General features: G+C 34.2%; 1 protein-coding gene across 2 annotated transcripts; it reads left to right on the top strand.

Annotated features, from left to right (window-relative positions):
• Positions 1-12,549: 12,549 nt before the first annotated feature.
• LOC145628413 (IRK-interacting protein-like) lies at positions 12,550-16,840 on the top strand. 2 transcript variants are annotated; one of them, XM_081680710.1, is made up of 3 exons: positions 12,550-12,802; positions 15,150-15,441; positions 15,523-16,840. In XM_081680710.1, the coding sequence occupies exons 1-3, from the start codon at positions 12,569-12,571 to the stop codon at positions 16,617-16,619; spliced, it is 1,623 nt and encodes a 540-aa protein (XP_081536836.1). In that variant the 5' UTR covers positions 12,550-12,568; the 3' UTR covers positions 16,620-16,840. The 2 variants fall into 2 exon arrangements, with proteins under 2 accessions (XP_081536836.1, XP_081536835.1); XM_081680709.1 differs by having other exon boundaries at positions 15,150-16,840.
• The last annotated feature ends 4,341 nt before the right edge of the window (positions 16,841-21,181 follow it).

The following is a 21,181-nucleotide window of genomic DNA, read 5'->3' as shown; positions in this document are numbered from 1 at the left end:
TTGTTGTAATAATTGGAGGATAGGAAGAGATTTTGTAACGTTGAGTTATGGAAAGAAATTGAAAATGAGAAAGATGGCATATATTTTTGAAATGTTGAATTTTTTTTTTTGGATTTATTGGTTTGGGAGGGAAGGTTTGAAAATGTGGGCCGTGGTCCGTGGAGAAGTGGACGTTGCGGATTAATGTTGGAGGGTTAGGAACTTAGGCGGGTGTGCGTCGAGCCGAGTCTTGAAAAATCAGTCCATTTTTCGAGAGGTTGTTATATACACCAGAGTGTACCATACACCCATAGGTATTTGTTTTCACTTTGACGATTATATTTCAATTTATCATCAAATGTAGAGCAAAAACTAAACTTAGGTTAGTTTAGTGTACAATATACTCGGATGTATATAACAAATTCTACCATTTCTCAATCTAGGCCAGGTCGAGCCTAGATTCGGCCGAAAAATTCTACTCCATATCCGGCCAAAATGATCGGGTCATGCGGGCTTTTCGGGCCTAATTATGAAAATGAACTAAAATAGCATAAAAATGAAATCCCAAGCCCGTCCCAAAAAAAAAAAAAAAAGGGCAAGCCTTAGGCCGAAAAAAGCTGCCCAAAACCCGCCAAAATTAGAATCGGGTCAGATCAACTTTGATTTACTCTTTGAACGGGTTATCCGTGTTACCATTGCAGACTCGTAGTATAGTAGTTCGGATCGAGTTCAAATCGAGTTGCATTATGTTTATGTTTTACATGCCGATTTTTTGGCTTGATTGTGCATTTATTAAAGTAGTTTATTAAGTTAGATGGGTTATCGATTAAACCACAATGTGGTGTCAAATTTGTAAATTATCAATGGTATAATCTTATATACTTACAGAGTTTATTTTCGTTAAAACCATTACCTAATAATTAAGAACAATTTAAGAATAGTTTTGTTTCTCCTAGTAGGGATCTTATTTCAAATTGGGTTAACATGCATAAAATAGATCAACACAATATCATAACTATATTATTAGAGATGTATGATGTTTTTTTTTGTTTTTTTTGTTTTGTTTTTTTTTTTTTTTTTTTTTTTTTTTACAAATGAGATATATGATTATAGGGGAGCTAAAGATACATCAATATTCAGCTAAGATGCAACCATTTAGACTATATTCAATTCAAATTATTTAAGTTGATAAATGCTTATTTCGGAAATTATCATATTATTTTTTTATTTATTTGTGTTTGTCAACTACAGATGCAGACAGAAAAAAAGAAATTTGAGAGAGGTGGAATATGTCTTTGTCAATATTGACTATAATTAAAAAGGTTAAAAATCTACTCACTATGAGAAAAAACCATCTATTGTCCTAACCGAATGTTTGAGAATCGTTAATGAGCTGTACCCGTTATCAAGCCGAACTGATACAACCCGAACCGAGTACTTCAGAATTGGATAGCAACCCGACCCATTGTAAACCGAAACCGTTTAAACCCGGCAAAAACCCGATAAACCCAAATCGTTTACAACCTGTAACTGGTTAGGATTGAACCGTTAATAACCCGTAATAAGTTATGACCGAACCGTTTACAGCCCGTAAACCGTTTATAATCTGTAAGTTTGTAACCCGTTATGACCGTAAAGTGGTATATTTTATCAATAGTAAAACAAAAGGGTTTAATTTGAATTACAAAGTATTTATGTTGAAAATGTTTGAAATTTTGATGTCATCGAAACTCTTATGCTAAAATATTATTGTACTCTAACGAGTAATGGCTTATGGAACACTATATTGTATTAAAAAAAAAAAAAAATTAAAAATCTAAATCAAAAGCTAACTCTAGATTTATTATTATTATTTGATCCTTAAAATCATTATACAAAAAAGGGGACATAAAGTTAAACCAAACCCAAAACTGATTTTTTTTTTAAAGAATAATTAATTGCAACTTTAGTTATATTGTTAGTAAGTATCATACATACACTTTGTTTTTTTTTTTTTGTGTGTTTAGAGATCCACAAGGGCGGGGTGAGAATCGATCCCAGGATGTCCTGAAATCGGGAGGGAAGCTCTAACCATTTGAGCTATCCCTCACTCTCATACATATACTTTGTAAGATCACTAAGATGAACAATGTAAGATGCAAGCCTAACAAGACTGTGTTAGATGGGCCGCAATCTTGGGCATGCCTAACAAGACTGTGGTGGATGGGCCGCAAGATTCATGGGTCATTTGTGGAGCTACAAAGGCTATGCTTTTGAGATGAGACAATATGTGTTACGTAGCAGCAAAATTTTTATTGACTTGAAGTCTTGAAGACTTGTGGCATTGTGCACTAGCCATTAGGAGAATAGGAGATTTTTTGGTGCACAGGAGAATAGGAGAAAATTTGTGCTAATTATGTATTTCTGCCGAGTTTAGAGTCTAGAGTTTTAGTCTGAGTCTGGTGATAAACTCACCCTAAAATTAAAAAATATTCTTATAGTCGATTAGGCCCTAGTTCAACTCAATTTTTTTTTTTAAAAAAAATATGAATATATGATGCACAAACTTATTTTACCTTTAAAGTTTTTTTTTTTTTTTTTTGAAGTAAACTTGTTTATGTAAGAAATTGTCTTAGGAAAAAAAATAAATAAATTATTTTGAACTTTTCTTACCATATACGAAGTAGTAAATTAGACAGCAAGAACTTACATGAAGTTATTATAGAGTTGGAAACACCTTTACTATGAGAGTATGATTATACTCATTTTAAGGAAGTCAACTAATTTAAGGACATGTTTGGATTGAGGGAGATGTATATATTATCGGGGTAATAAGAGTAAAATAACTAAGCAAAAATGAAAGTGAATATAAGGCAAGAGGAAATAGTAATGGTGTGATTGTAAAGAGAATTATGTAGTGATGGTGTGGTATGAGGTGAAAAAAGAGGAGCTAAGGGTTTCTTGCTTAATTTCAATTCAGTTTAGTTTCGTTCAGTTCAGCTCTAATCAGTACAGTTCAGTTCAGTTCAGTTCCTAATTTCGTTCTCTCATAAACAATTTATTTCAGCTCTATTCAACTTCAATCAGTTCAGGTCAGTTTAGTTTAGCTCACTTCAGTATATCAGAACAGACCCTAATACCCTCATTTTGGGGTTAATAGTTATATTAGGGGGAGGGTCCGGGTAATTATTATCCTCGTTATGAGGGTTTCATCTCTATCTTTTTTTCCTCATGGCACAACTATCTTATTTTATCTGTAAACACCTAGTCTCCTACCATAACATCTTTAACTACTCGTGTTTTTCAAATTTGACTTTTATTACTCCCTTAATATATTACCCCAATCCGAACATGAGTGGTAAATTTTAGTACAATAAAGTTTTATTAAGTGTATAAAGTTTTCTTTGATGGTTGTTACTTGTTAACGCCTGAATAATCTCATGATCTACAACACAAAATTTTCCTTCATACAATCATACTTATGTAGTACTCAAAATATACGAAGTATATGGAGCTCCAAACACGCCATAAAATGGAGAACAAAGTTGATCAAAGAGAATTTTGGGCATCAAAAAATATAAAGAAAAGTTTGGAATCTTCTTTTTTCAGAGCGAACAATCACAATAGGACAAGCTGCAAAAACACTATACGAGGAAAACCAAGAGGAATAACATCTCCCTTATCTTTTCACACTAAATGTCAAGCAATACTATCAATGCAATTTTTAATTAAGAATTGCCACTATTTATTTTTCAGTATAAAATTACTTCTTCATATACTTTGTTGGATCCTATTATATGTCTTTGTTTTACATGTAAAAGAAATGTGGACGGCCAAATCTGAAGAAATTGAAAATGACAATTCATTTATATTCATATTTTTTGATGTGTTTTTGATCAAATATAAATAATAATACTAATAAAGTAATAATGTAGAAAAATAGCATGATAAATCAATAGTTGAGGGAGTAAGGGCTTGTTCTTAGCTCATTGACTGAAATGAGCTGAACTTAACTGAACTAAAATGAATATTTTATAAGAGAAGGAAATTAGGAGTTGAACTGAACTGAACTTATTAGAGCTGAACTGAAAATAATCATATGAGAACATGCCCTAAATATGTGCTTTTAATTGTCATATTTCTCTTAAAGGAGGATATGCATGGAGAAGAATACATGTACTCAGCATGACAAAGTGATGAAATTTCTCTTTGGTATTTGCTTAAGTTAAATTAATTACAAGGATCTCTACATTGGCATCATGTGATTATTCATTAAACTAAAGCATGATTAATTATGCCATGTATCTTCTCTAAACTCAACACCTAAATACCTAATATCTTGTTTGCATGTGGTATAGCCAAAGCGATAAATCCATCCAAAAGGGGAGTGGTTATGTCATGAGTGTTGAAATTTGAGAAGATTATGAAAGTTGTTAGTGATAATTGTTGTCATTGTCTCATACAAGTATCCTAAGTTATTTTTTGACAAATTGACATACTACTAATCTCATAGACTTCTCGATCTTTTTTAATATACTACTAATCTAGCTTTCACCGTGTAGCTAACAAGTCATTTATTTCAGAAAAATTAAATTTAGGGCCTATTCTCATAGATTAAACTCAGCTGAACTGAACTGAACTGAATATTTTATAAGAGAAGGAAATTAGGAGCTAAACTGAGCTGAACATAAACGTATGTGAACATACCCTTAGTTCGTCAGTTTATTTAGGCGATGATGTTAGTCGTTTCATCACTTTTTTTTTTTTAAATAATTAATCAACTTGAACATAGCTTGTGTTACTTCGTTTTGATTTGCTTCATTTTGATTGAAAAGTAAAAAGTGGATTAGTTTCACTACTAATTAAAAGTGATTTTTGCAGTTAACGTGGTCATTTTCTAAACAAGATTAGTTAAAAAAGAAGGAAAGGCCTTTTGCATGTGGAGGTTGACAAACAGATCTGAAGCTTTTTATGGGGTGGTTGATTCACAAACTTGATTAACATTTTTAATAATTAATTGATGAACTCTTTTTAATTAACAAAAGTAGCTATGTATTAGAGGCAACAAACCAACAAATTATATAAACAAACCTATTAAACCCTACATGTAATTCCATTAAACATTCTATATAATATACATAATCACTATCTTTTACACAAGTAACACAACCATATTATATGTCCATATCTCACATGACCTGTTCTTTGGACAAATTACAAAGGGTCCATTTTTTTTTTTCATTTTTTTAGGAAAATTTGTAAATTACCACCCAAAAAGGGGTCCTGTTTTGAAATTACCACCCATTAAAACATTTATTTTAAATAACCACCCATTAAATTAAAAAACTTTTCAGATTACCACCTTTTTTGAAATTCCGGTGGAATATCTGGTTGAGGGTCCCACATAACGGCTATTAACGGCTAATTTGACTCTTTTGACTGTTTTCCTCCCTGATTTCTCTTGTTTATAAATTCTCCAACTTGAACTCACAAATTTTGCTCCAAATTTCCCCAAATTTGAACTGGTATCGTGTGAATAAGTTATCTACTGAAGTTCAGACTCTCTATTCGTATCTATGGTAAGAATCATTTACTTCATAAATTAGGTTTTTTTCGCTAATTTAGGAATTAGGGTTCATTGGGTAATTAAATTGGGTTTTTTTTTTTGTAATTAGGTTACCTGTTTGCAATTAATTTGCAGGAAGGCGACTTTAACAGTACATGCAAGTACAACCAAAGCATTCAATTTTCAGAAAAAAGTGAAGTTAGGGTTTTTATTCAACCCTAGAGGGGTGGTTGAGAATTTGACAGAGAAATATAGGAAGAAAGAGGGAAAAAATTGATGATTTTGGAAGAATTAAGTGAGGAAATTGGTGAGAGAAGCTAAATTTTGAGTTTAATGGAGTAGTCAGAGTGTTAGGCCGAATAAAAGAAGAAAAAAAAGGAGGGAAGTTAATAATGTGGTACCCACAATCGGAAATTCCACCGAAAATTCAAAAAAGGTGGTAATCTGAAATGTTTTTTAATTTAATGGGTGATTATTTAAAATAAATTTTTTAATGGGTGGTAATTTCAAAATAGGACTTCTTTTTGGGTGGTAATATACAAATCTTTCTTTTTTTTTATATAATAATTTTTTTTTTTGTATTTTTTAGGATTGAATTTTAATTCAATTATACATTTATTCTCCGTATTATGGAAAGTACTTTGACAACTTGACCATGTCAGACCACACTAAGATCTTAGGATTAAGCAAATTACTGAGATATTATATGAGAGATAAAATATATATTTATGTTAATTGTCCAACTTTTGATATGACATTAAACTACCTTACCAACTTCCTTCTATTTCATCCTAAAGTCTTCATAGAAAAATTAATTCAACTATTTCCAATGTCTTTTCATACTGTATTTGTTGTTAAAATTAACTACAGTAAAAAAATAGACATTCTACGGAGTAGTAAACTACTGAATAAAAAAACCAAGTTGTTACCAATGATTTTATGGGCTAAAATATAAGCTAATTTATTTTATGATTTTATCAATAAATCAATCAAAAACTGTCCCCTACAAATCTACATTGTATCATGTTTGTGTACAATGGCAATTTGGAATTTGTGAGCTCCACCCGTGAATCATGTACTTCTTTGTTCTTTCTCAACATATGCCTTTGATTTTGGTCCTAGAGGGCTACCACCATGTCTACACGAGTATTTCATAACCGCAACCTTTTTTCTTAAGTACATATAGATACATATCAAATACCTGTATAAGTATAAAATACTTGATCGCTCAATATGAACTACATGTACTCCATATCATTTAAGACTATGCACAGGTTCGAACTACAAAATAATAGTTTACACAAATTTTATGAATCCATGCATAGACTATCTACTCTGGTGCTCTGCACATTAGTGCATCAAGTACAAAACGAGAAATATTAGTTAATTGATTACTATAGACAATATCATTAAAAGATTAGAGGTTTTATAACTTAATAATTTACAATATGAGGTGGCATAATTATACAAATAAGCATGATAAAGTGTTACAATGAAGCAATCATAACAAAAGTAGTGCCATCTCCATGTTTTGTGGTCACACATTCTCAATAATAAATAATTATACCCTTATACAGTATACACCATTACATATTTACAGCCCCTTCAATAAAATAAAAATTAAAAAATAATAAGAATATTCAAAGTCTAATTACTTAAAAGAACCAAGGGCATTTTAGTAAAAATAAACCTTATCTTCCTCAAATGGAGTAAATTCCACTCTTCAACCTTCTTTCCTTCACATGCACACCCTTTTAAGTGAAACATATACTACAAACACACAATTTCACTCCTCAAAACCTCAAATACTTCTCTCACTTTCTCTCCATGTTTCTTCTTCACTAGCTTTATAATCTTTCCATCCCAAAAAACCCACCAAAAAAAAACTTTAAATTTTTATCTTCCAATTCCAAATCCCAAAAAAAGTTCCTTACAAAAACAGGGGACTCTGTTTCAGATTCAGGGTACCCCTGTTTTCATGTCAATTTAATTGCTATTTATATGCAATTTTTTTTTTTTTTTTTTGGGGATTATTCATAATTCATATTAATGGCTGTTAAACTTTAATAAACAAATTAGGAGAAAACGGCTTGATGAGCCTTTACCATTAAACACGAATATATAGGCTTACAACATTAACCTAACTTACCAAAAAACTCCTAACAAGATATATACAAATATATTCACAAAATATATCCAACTTAACATAAATATATCCTAACACTCCCCCTCAAGTTGGAGCATGTAAGTCACGAATGCCCAACTTGTTAAGCAAAAAACCAAACTGACGCTTCCCAAGAGCCTTTGTCAAAATATCTGCCAACTGATGACCTGTAGGAACATAAGAAGTGGCAAGGTTACCGGACACCAACTCATCACGAACAAAGTGACAATCTACCTCTATATGCTTAGTACGATCATGGAAAACAGGATTTTTAGCAATATGAAGAGCAGATTGACTATCACAATATAATTTCATAGGCTTGGGATGCAAAATACCAAGAGAGAATAACAAGGATTTCAACCATTTCAACTCACAAGTTGTAACCGCCATAGCACGATACTCAGCTTCTGCAGAAGAACGAGATACTGTTGGTTGTTTCTTAGTCTTCCATGAAACAGGGGAACGACCAAGAAACACCATATACCCAGACAAAGACCGACGAGTGAGCGGACACGCCGCCCAGTCACTATCACAAAAAGCCGTCAAACACAAATCCTTCATAGGACGTAGCAAAATACCTTGACCAGGACTACCTTTGATATAGCGTAGTACCCTGATAGCTGCATCCCAATGTTGCACCTGCGGGTTACTCAGAAACTGTGCAAGAGTATGAACAGAATAACTCAACTCTGGACGAGTGACGGATAAATAAACAAGTCGCCCAACTAAGCGACGATACTGATCCGGTTGAGAGAATGGCTCCCCCTCGACATATGCCAGACGATGGTTCTGCTCCATAGGTGTATCAATAGGCTTACAACCTAACATACCTACCTCAGATAATACATCTAAAGCATATTTACGCTGAGATAAAAATATACCTTCTGGACCACGAGCAACTTCAATGCCCAAAAAATACTTCAACACACCAAGATCTTTCATATGAAAACATGTACTCAAATACGATTTAAAACGAATAATCGCATCATGAGAAGAACCAGCAATAATAAGATCATCAACATAGACAAGTACATGCAGAGAGACTGATCCCTGAATATAACTGAATAATGAATAATCTGCATACGATTGCTTGAAACCATACGATTTCAAGGAATTAGACAATTTAGAAAACCACTGTCGAGGAGCCTGTTTCAGACCATATAGAGACTTACGCAACCTACAAACCTTCCCTGGAGTAGGACAATTATAACCTGGAGGTAACTGCATATACACCTCCTCCTCCAAATCACCATGAAGAAAGGCATTATGAACATCCATTTGATGCAACTCCCAATTTAAAGAAGTAGCAACAGAAAGAAAAAGTCTAACAGTCCCCATTTTTGCCACAGGGGCAAAAGTCTCATTATAATCAACACCTGCAACCTGTCGATTGCCATACACAACAAGACGACCTTTAAGTCGCTCTACTTCACCCGTAGATGTATATTTAATTTTATACACCCAACCACTACCAATAGCCTTCTTACCTGGAGGTAAGTCCTCCAATGTCCATGTGCCATTTCGTTCGAGAGCATCAATTTCTTCTTTCATCGCCTTACGCCACCCTTCATGTTTCACAGCCTCCCTAAATGAAGAAGGCTCTTTACCCTTTGTAACTGATGTCAAAAAACACTTGTGTCTCATAGAAAAATTGTTATAATCAACATAACAAGCTATATCAAATTGTTTACCTGAAGAACGTGATTGAGAGACGGGAGCAGTAGTTGTTGATGGAGTGGGGTCTATAGCCTGTCGAACAACCGTATTAGTCACATAACCACGGAGCTTCAAGGATGGGATTTTTGTACGATGACCACGACCTAAAACCTCAACATTACTAGGAGTATTACCCCTTGCCACGTCACTATGAGAACTCGTACTCCCCCTTAACTCAAGAGAGGCAGTAGCAACACCATCACCAATTGAATCATTATCAGGCACATGCAAATTGTTAACATCACCATGCAAAGAATCACTATTACCATGCAAATTATTAACCTCCACAGTAGCATGCATATCTTGCAAAGAGGCCACATCAGAAGCACTAACAATCTCACGAACAGGTGTAGGCACATGCAAATCATTATCAAAGTCTTCATCATCCCATAATCTAACTTGATTAAAATAATTTTCCCATTGTACTTTCTCCGACTCATCAAAAATATCAATAAAAGGGAAAGTATCTTCAACAAATTGCACATCTCGGCTTATTAAAAACTCATTAGTCTCTAAATCATAAAACCTCCATCCTTTTTTCCCATATGGATAACCAACAAAAATACACCGTCGAGACTTTGAGTCAAATTTATCCTTAGCACGCGAATTATTCACAACATAACTCAAACAACCAAATACACGCACTACATCATAAGAAGGAGGTTTACCAAACAAGCATTCATGAGGGGATTTTCCTTGTAAAATAGGAGTTGGAGTCAAATTGATAAGATGAACCGCAGCTAAAACACATTCCCCCCAAAAATACTTAGGTAATTTAGCTTGAAAACGTAAAGCCCGGGCAACATTTAAGATGTGCTTATGTTTTCTCTCTACACGACCATTTTGTTGTGCGGTATCAACACACGATGTTTGATGCAATATTCCTTTTTTATCGAAAAAGGACCTTAAACTCAAGAACTCTTGCCCATTATCACTTCTCAAAATTTTAATCTTTTTATTAAATTGAGTTTTAATCAAAGAATAAAAATTACGAACCAAATTTCCCACTTCATGTTTCCCAATCATCAAATATACCCATGTTGCACGAGAATAATCATCCACAATAGTAAGAAAATATCTAGCATGACAACTAGACGATACTCTATTTGGACCCCAAATATCACAATGTATCAAATCAAACAAACCAGATGCTTTATTCATACTCAAAGGAAAAGAGTTTCGGGGTTGTTTACCCATAAAACAAATATGACAATCAAACACACCACACTTTTTATTCATACTACTACTAGCTACTCCAAGTAAAGAAGAAACTACTTTCATCGAAGGATGACCTAAACGCCTATGCCATAACATACTTGCATCTGGAACCACCATAGAATTGACTTGAAAACTACGAGCACGGACTGGCCGGAAGAGATAGACCCCATTATACTGCACCCCCGCTCCAATCAGGTTCTCCAAAGTGCGGTCCTGAATAGTACATAGCTTGTTAGTGAAAAGAACAATATATTTTTGCTTTTCTAATAATTGAGACACTGACAATAAATTACAATTTAATTCGGGAACAAATAAAACATCGTCTAATATTAAACCATCACTCAATTTTATTTTCCCTTCTTTAGTGGCCGTAGTACTTTTCCCATTAGGCAAACCAACGGGAGATAAAATATCACGCAAATTATAAAACAAATTTAAGTCACCCGACATGTGATTTGATGCTCCGGTATCAATTATCCACTCATTTGAATTATACATACCGTGAGAATTATTGTCAGTTGAAGGTGGGGTTTTAGCACCCTTAATAGCACTCATAAATTGAGCCCACTGTTCATTACTCAAAGTTGGAGCACTTGTACGGTCAGCATCATTTATATCATCACCATTATTTTGCTTTGAGCTACTACTCATACAGCCAGCAAACCCACGACCACTAGAACCTTGCGCACGACCACCACGACCACCTCTACTCGACCCACGACCACCACGCTGACCACCACGCCCACCAAAGTTAAAAGATTCGGGCCAGCCATGTAGATCGAAACACTTGTCCTTCACATGACCCTTTTTGCCACAATGATCACATACACGAGATTCACCACTACTCGACCAAGTAGTCCGACCTTGAGCCGTACCAGACGCAGCAAACCCAACAGCACCATCTGGACGATTATCATGAGCATCCGAGACGGTTTGCTTGCGTTCATCCGACACAACCTTTGCATACGCCACATTGAGAGAAGGAATAGGGTCCATCATGAGGAGAGTAGACACCACACTGCCAAATTTCTTTGGCTCCAAACCAATACAAAATTGATGGAGTAATTCACTCTCAACAATTTTAGCAAATTCAGGAGCAGCTGTACACGTACACTTGGGAATTTTGACATAACTAGCCAATTCATCTTGTAATTTTCGTAACTCACCAAAATACACCGCCACCGGCCTACCACGTTGCTTGCAATCTACAATTTGAGCCTTTAACTCTAGAATACGAGGGCCATTGCCAAGGGAATATCTATCCCGTAGATCATCCCACAAAGACTTGACATGGTCTGGAAATCGAACAGTTGATCGCACAGAAACATCCAATGTATTAACAATCCAAGCAACAAGCATTGAATTAACAATGCCCCATTGATCAAAATCAAGAGACTTAGCATCCGGCACCGTAATAGTACCATCAATAAAACCGAGTTTGTTCTTCGCACGGAGGTTATTGCGTAAAGAACGAGACCACTCCTCATAGTTGTCTCCTTTCAACATAATAGGGCTTATCACAGCCCCTGTACCTTCACTCGGATGGAGATAGTAGGCTGAAAATGGTTCGTATCGAGGGCCCTTAGGAGGCGGAACATCTTCACCACCAGGCATCACAACTCAAAAAGAGCAACAAAGAGCACACAAAGCGGAAGCACAAACCAGGAACACACGGAAACAATTTGGAAAAGAAGAACAAAGCTAGGTTTTGTGTTTGGAAAAGGAACGGAAAAAAAAAAAAAAAAAAAATCTCTAATTTAGAGGGCTCTTGATACCATGTTAAACTTTAATAAACAAATTAGGAGAAAACGGCTTGATGAGCCTTTACCATTAAACACGAATATATAGGCTTACAACATTAACCTAACTTACCAAAAAACTCCTAACAAGATATATACAAATATATTCACAAAATATATCCAACTTAACATAAATATATCCTAACAATGGCAGAAGTAAAAACAGGAGTAAATAATAATGGTGATATTAGTAGGGAAGAAATACAAGCCGCCATTGCTAAAGCTGTAGAACTGAGAGCATTACATGCTGCTTTAATGCAGGGGAATAGTCCTTCTCATCTCAGATATCGTTCTTCTACTTCTCCTCATCATCTTCATCATCCTTCTCATTCTCGTCCTTCTTCTCAGTTTTCTGGTCATGATTACCCTGTTTTTACTCCTGTAAGTCTTCTTTTACTCCTCGGAAATTTACGCGTTTTGTTATCTTATTAATAGTCGTGTTGATAGTGTAATTTGAACTAGTTATGCGACAACTATTACTCGAGAGTGATGGTGAAGTAATTTTTTTTTAGGGGTGAATTGATTGTTTGGTATAGCATCATTATCTTATTAAATTTTAGAATATACTCTTTACTTTTCTTGTTTGGATGAAAATTATTTGTGGTTCTTGTTTTGAGAGGGACTTCCTTGAATTTGTTTCTAGCAATAATTGTTTACCATGTCTTGGCAATTTTGTTATTTATTTAATTATTTTATTTTTATTACATTATATTTATATAAATGAATTTTTAAAAAAATAAAAAATCTATGTGCTACTACTACAAGTGATCTAGTATAATCAATTTGACTTTTTCCAATAATGGGGTTGCCTACTAATATGACTATGACAATTCTATTGATTATTTGTTGGCAATTGATTGCTTACATTCCCTTTCTTTTTCTAGCATTACCCTTTTTTTTTAAAAAAAAAAATAATAATAATAATTTAAGGGGTTGGTGATTTTCATTATTAATGTCAACATTCTTTCCACAAGTACCAAATCCTAAATGAAATAAAATCAAACTTGTACATTTGAATTACTTAACATGAATTTTCATTTTATTTTTCAACTTCGATTTTAACCAAAATTTGACTTTTTCATAATTAAAGTACTCGTGAATGCACTTCAACCAAATTTGTTTGACTAAAAGTAAGTAGACATAGATTATTGATCAAAGCAAATCAATAATCCCAATAGTAATTACTACGGTCGGTAAAAAGATTTTTCACTCCCCTAACCATAAAAAGACTTCATATATTGATTTACGTAATAATATATTACACGTGAATAGGTGCCCGTGGTACAAACTATTCTTCTTATGGAGTATGATGTACATCATGTAACACGTTAAATTTAACTTTTACGGCCATAAATTTATCGTAAAATATAGGAAAATTGTAATCTAATAATCCCACCTTTAGTCGGTCTTCCATAAACAATCCCACGTTTTGAAATTCCAGAAATAATCCCACTTTTGATCCTCATCTTCCACTAACGATCCCACTGACCTACAACTTGTTAAGCAGGTTATTTTATTTATTTATTTATCTATTTTTTTTTAACTATACTCCTTCTCAAGCCACCAGTCCAACCACCACCCAACACTCACTCCTTACCGCCACCCCCACCACCAAGCCACCACGAAACTCACCAACCACGCCGGAAAATCCAATAACCATCCCCAAAACCCAACCCCCACCACGAAAACTCCACCCACTGCCACGAAAAACCCCACCCCACCCCCCTGAAAGGCTGAAACTCAATCCTTAGCCACGAAATACTCCACCCCAGCCACGAAATACTCTACTCCGGCCCCGAAAAACGTCACCCGTCGTCTCCAATTCGGTTTTTGGTTTGAAATTAAACGCAAATTATTATTTCAATCATCTGAAAAATCGAATTGAAAGGGAATGAATTGATGAATTCAGAGGAGAGGGAAACATACCAAAGAGAAGAGAGAAAGAGCAGGAGAAGGAGAAGGAGAAGGAGAAAGAGGGGTTCTGGGCTGCGAATTGGGTTGGGTTTTAGGGGAAGCTAGGTGGCTGCAGGAGCTGATTTCGGGCTACAAGGGTAGGGTTCCGGCGCCTTGAAGGGGTAGGTTGGGTTGCCGGGGAAAGCAAGGGCGGGGATGCGGTGGCGGGATGGGGAAGGGATACGGTGGTTGGGCTGGGGGTTTTGGTTTTGTTTTTTTTTTATATATTATTTTTTTATTAGTTTGTTTTTTTATTTTTTAAAAAAAAGGTTAAACCTATTAAAACCTGACACGTGTCTTATAACCTATGAAAACCGGTTATCAAAACAATCCAATCGGTAAAGGATTGTTAAGGGAAGATGGGGGTCTAAGGTGGGATTGTTTCTGGAATTTCAAAAGGTGGGATTGTTTATGGAAGACCGACTAAAGGTGGGATTATTAGTTTACATTTTTCCTAAAATATATTACTCCTTACATTTTTACATTTGTCTTAGATAGTTTTACTTGGCTATAGGACTAGAAGAGTGAAAATTCTGGTGGACAGTTAGACAAGGTTAATGTGGCATATTAATTTAGAGTTAAGAGAGTTAAATTTATAAACCTTTCTATTAGTATTATAGTCATAGAAATTAGTGATGCTTAGAGTAAAATCCAAGTTATGCTTCACTTCCTTTTAATTCAAGGAAAAGATTATTTGATGCTGAATTATATACATTATACCATGTTGATTAGAATAAAGATTAAGATGCTTATAATATTTATGATATCTTGACAGAGTTATGAAGATGAAAATTTACCAGGGTATGGTCATGTGCAAATAGCAAGCCAAACGATTAGCGAAAATTGGGAAGAAGTTAGAGATAATCAAAACGCGCTCCCTCCTGGATTAGTAAACTTGGACAACAACAACCACAACCACATTTGCCCTGCAGATGACTGTAAATCGGTGGCTAGCTCGTGCACGAATAACCTTAACTTCCTGCAGAACTCACCAGGGACTGAAGTCCTGAAGTCGAGGAGAAGAAACAGTTTAGGAGACCTGAAATCAGTATCATCCTGCAACAACTGTAAGCCTGCAACTATTAGCAGCATTGATTATAATGATAACAAGAGTAGCAAGTACTCTAACATGGTGGTGCCACTAACAGATTCTCATGCTACTATGACTGCTGCTCCACATAAGAAGTCGCGAGGTATGATCCTGTCTTGGCTGTTCAAGAGGAAGCAAAAGAACGAAAACAGTTCACCAGTACGGACTGATGATCAGTCTGAAGAAGTCTCCCAAGTTCTTAAGGATTTCGGAAGTGGTGCATCAATTGAAACTTTGAAAAAAGAGCTGATTGATGCAAACCAGAAGAAGGAAGCGGCCTTAATGGAAGTGTCAGAGATGAGATCTTCGTTTGGAGACTTGAGAAAGAAGCTCGAGAACTTGGAGTCTTACTGCGAGGAGCTGAAGAAGGCTCTTAGACAGGCAGTGTCGAAAAGAGAGAAAACGAGTGATGGGAAGAGTAATGAGGACAGTGAGATGCCTGTGAGCGAGGAGGTTATGGTGGAAGGATTTTTACAGATTGTTTCAGAAGCAAGATTATCAGTAAAACAGTTCTCCAAGACTCTGATTGAGCAAATAGACGAGACTGATGAACAACTTACTGAGAATTTGAACGCGATCCTAAAACCATATAAACTATCAGTAAATTCAAGGTACTCAAAGGCGGTTTTCTATCATCTAGAGGCGATTATAAATCAAGCATTCTATCAGGATTTTGAGAACTGTGTGTTTCAGAAAAATGGCATGCCGAAACTGCTGGATCCTCAGCAGCAACGGCAAGCACAGTTTCAATCGTTTGCTTCTTTAAGAAACTTGAGTTGGAACGAGGTCTTAAAGAAAGGAACCAAGTATTACAGTGAAGAATTTAGTAAATTCTGTGACCAGAAAATGAGCTGCATAATTATGACCCTGAATTGGACTAGACCTTGGTCTGAAACATTGCTGCAGTCATTTTTCGTAGCAGCAAAATGTATATGGTTGCTTCATTTGCTCGCGTTCTCTTTCTCCCCACCTTTAACTATCTTAAGGGTGGAAGAAAATAGATCGTTCGATCCTCACTATATGGAAGATATCGTAACTGATAAACAGAAGGGACACGGTCCAAGTCGAGTTAAGATAATGGTGATGCCAGGGTTTTATGTCCAAGATAAGATTCTTAGATGTAAGGTTCTTTGCAGGTATAAATCTGTAGTATAATGTTAGCATTTTTTTTTTTTGTTAATTTGGTTGTTCTAAATATTTTGGTTGAGTAATTTGATTGAGTAGACTAGAGGGTTTGATTGTAATGCAAGTAACAAGTAGCATACAGTGTTTAATTTGGTTAAATATTCTTCTGTAATTTTGTCAGATTATCTGACTTGTGATTTTAAAAGGCTTTTAGTAGTTGTAAAGTAAATGAAGATTGATTCTTTCTTGCATTCTAAGTTGTCCGTACTTTGGTTACACATCATAAAAATGATAAAACATCTTTCTTTTTCATTTTCACTGTTATTTTGAAAACGAACTCAATCTATTATCCAAATTGAAAACGAATCACTAAATCAATACTCTCTCCACCCCACAAAAATCGACATATAAAGATCCCGTTCCTAGTCTTTTCAATGTGTCACAATATATTTGCTGAAACTTCTCTAGCTTGTTACTTCATTAGCGTATGTAATAACATGAATCATCGATTCTCTCTTTTCTGCCTTTACATTAGATTTGGGTGATTATGTTAAGTATATATAACTACTATGGTATAAACACCAAATATGATAACAAGGAAGTTGTACAAACTTTAGTCTATTCAATATAGCACTCAAAGGTATGTATGTAATCATGTTGACAACCTATCCTTATATCATGGCTTTTAATTTGCATTATTATTAACCTCTTTACTTTTTCATTCGTGGGTGTAGCACTGTATAATTTGAATTGTTCATATTTTAGACATTATAGTGCTACTTTTATAATTACTCTTTTTCCTCAATAATAGAGATTTTGATGTTAACAGTTCAAATTGATTTTAATTTAAAGAATTACTGTTTTCAGCCCAGTCCACAGTTATATGGACTGGGCTAATGATGTCCTTAAGTAGTTAAGTGATTCAATATTCTGGGCCCAACAGGACAATCTTGGTCCAATGAAATTAAGTGGTATGGTCTCTTGATAGTTGGGCCACCATTTCGATATCTCAAAGCATCTGATGACCCAAAACACATTTGAATATTCGATATTGTGTTTTATCTCTCACAAATCTCAAGACTTTACCAGCTAAAATTAATGGAAATGGCAATGACAATATGATGAGGTACAGACTCAATATTTGAATTCTAGGGAAAAAAAGAAAAGAAAATGATGTTCATGCTTCACTTTTCTAATGTACTATTTTTGTTTTTTATTAGTTGATAGTTTTGAATCCCAAGACTTTACCAGCTAAAATTAATTGAAATGGCAATGACAATATGATGAGGTACAGACTCAATATTTGAATTTCAGGGGAAAAAAAGAAAATGATTTTCATGCTTCACTTTTCTAATGTACTATTTCTGTTTTTTATTAGTTGACACGTTTTGAATTTAGCATTATTCATAGTTTCACACACCTCCCTTTGACCATGTTTTGTGATTTACATATGAAGAAAAATATAGTCAAGTCGAGTCTTGTTAGATTCGTCACAATGTAAACTTTTTATAATTTTTGCTTATCGGTAATTAAAGATAATGATTGAATTTGTGCATTGACAAACGTAACTAAAGAAATGTGTCAACTAAAAAAAAACGGAGGAAATATACTTGTATAACTTTATTTTTGCTAGCCAATTATTCATTTACTTGAGTCTAGAAAAATAGTTTTCCACTTTATAAATTATAAATTAATGTTTATTTTATCTAGATTTTCTCTAAATCGAGATAAAAAAAATTACTGATTGATAAGTTAATAACAAATCTAAGAAATATCATACAAGTATTATTATAGTTCAAACCCTCTTTATTCATGCAAGTTATATATATTACAAACAGTAACTTATAGGCTTATTCTACTAAGTACGTAGCAGCCCACACTTTGACATACGTATTATTCTCATAATAATACAATTTATTTCACACTGATTATAATTAGAGGGTAATTAAGTCGCGATTTGTCTCCTTTTTTTCGATTATAGGGCATGAGCAGCATCTTAACAAGGTCCATAGTAACAGAAGCAAGCCCATTTGCCATTGTACCACTCTTTCTTTCCGTAGTAGGCATCCCAGACGTTCTTGCACTTGTAGGAGCAGTTATCTGTCCACCAAGCTTTGTACAACCATCCACAGGTTTTTGCTTCCGCCATTTGAATTTCTAAAAAATACGACAACAAATAATATTTATAAGTTGAATAACGGTTGCACTAGATATCTTGAACAACAAACACTAACAGGCTTATAATTTGGTTTGATTGTCGTGTTATAGGTTATGCCATATGTGTAACTTGTATAGCGGTTGTACCAGACCATGGCATATTATGTTATTTCGCGTGTGTATATATATCATATCATATTAGGATACACTTCATTTCTTGATCATTCAAAAGCAAGGTTATAAACATTATGACATGCATTAATAACAAATTAAACTAAATTAATTAAGATAATATAGCTAATGCTACAATACTAACAGTGATTAATGGGGTGGATTAGCTCACCAGTGTTCACTACAAGCATGAAAATGAGAGAAAGTGCAAGGAGGCTAACGAAGTAAGTAGACTTAGCCATTTCTTCAGCCTTTGCTAGTTAATTAAGCTAGATATTGCGAAAAATACACTTTATTTTGATTTGTGTTTTTTCGATTTTGTGAGTTGTGATTTTTCGTTGTAATTGAGATGGGTATTTATAGGATCATATTTACCATTTTTTCTTGATAAAAAAAAGATCAATAATCTAATTACAAAGAGTTACAATAGAAGAAGTCAAATTACAGAAACATTCAACAATTAATTAAAGAGATAAACAAAGTTAATATTTTCTCTTTTTGATGAGTAATGCTATGTTGTCATGATCTCGGACTTTTGTTGGTTTTGAATTTTTCTCAAGGAAAACAATGATGCTAGATCTCAACTAATACATAACTACGTACATATATTTGACATTTTTTTTTGCTGAAAACAATTTCAATCTACGTATTATATGCAAATGGGTAAGATCGTAAGGTTTGAAAGATAAAGTTAAGAAAAGGCTCTAAGATGCCGAACAAGTAGTTTAAGTCAAGAACGCAAGATGTTTGAATATCTAATAGGTTAAGTAGTTCACGTTTCTTAATTACCATCCGTGGTATTGGTTATGAGATGGAACCTCATCAATGCGAGTACATATTTGAATAAAGGTTTGATATTAGTATATGTTGTATAGGGGCTATGAGTTAGATCTTTAGAAAGGGGTATCCACACAATTCAAGTTACTACAAACATTCAAAAAATATGTATGTACCTTAGGGGACGGTGTTAATGAGTGTAGCTAGTTGGTAAACTATAGCTTGGGTTAATATTTTTTCAAAACTATTTTATTCTACTTTGTATGTACCTTAATACGTACGGTTGCTTGTTGTATGGACATATTGGGTCATATTTACCGATTTTACTTGATCTAATTACTTGAATTGTATAACATGTGCTAGTGAATTCGTGATGTTTGTGCATACTAGTACAATCTACCTTGATCATTCTCGTTTTCAATCCCATTTAACATACATCATCAAGTAGAACATTTCAAGCAAAGATTGGTTGATGTGTCTACTTAGCGAGTTGCAACCAATCAAGTCTCTAGTGTAGGTTAATTTTATTCGAGTTGCAACCAATCAAGTCTTCTAGTGTAGATTAATTTTATTTACTACTTGTTTAAATGAATAATATTTATGCATGACTAATTCTTCTGAGTTAATAAGTTCATATTGCAATTCAAAACTCACAAATACATGTCACTAAAACAACTAGTGAAGGTGAAAATTGGCCAAGTCTATATACTTCGTTAGCATTCTCACTATCTCCTTCATTTTCATCTACCCGTCCATAATAAAATAGTACTCATACAGTCCTACTTTTGATGGTAGTGTTATTTATATACTACGTATTTATTTGAGGGAATGGTAGTGTTATTTTAATGTTGTATGATATTGTACTACTCTTCAACAATCAATTTCCGTCATTTTATTGAATAGACAAACCAAAATGTCCAACAATTAGATTTAGAAAATCCTTTTTTGAAAGGAATTCTTAAGACAAGTTGTGTGTACAAGCTTGGCGTGATGCCCGCCATGTTGATAAGCCAGGGCCAACCCTAGGCATGACATGATTGAGTATTGTCATGCATAGTCATCTGTTATTTACGTTTACGAGTGTAAAATTATTTCTTATTATCTTAGAAAAAGTCAAATATCAAAATAATAAGACGAATATTTCCTAACCACTCTTAATTTTATGGTTCAACTTCCGTTGATATGTAGTTGAAGACAATGGGCCATACTCGTTTAATAGCCTGATGCATTATGTAATGACCCTAACGAGTACATTAAAGGTACAAATCTCTCATACAAAATTAGGGTCATCTAATAATTGAACAAATTGTGACAAAACGACCAGGATAATTATTGTGTCGCATAAAAAATGAGGCTGAATTTTCACTATCCTAAACCATAAACAGTAACACAGATATTTCCTGATATTATCAAACCTTCATTCAATTGACCATTCTTCTTCCACGTCTTTCTTAGACAAATATTTTAAGGGGCCATATAAATTGATG

Source organism: Chenopodium album, chromosome 4 (assembly GCF_948465745.1).
Source record: "Chenopodium album chromosome 4, dcCheAlbu1.1, whole genome shotgun sequence".
NCBI lineage: Eukaryota > Viridiplantae > Streptophyta > Magnoliopsida > Caryophyllales > Amaranthaceae > Chenopodium > Chenopodium album.
Note: the sequence above shows the minus strand (reverse complement) of the source record. Positions and strands in the feature narration are given on the sequence as shown.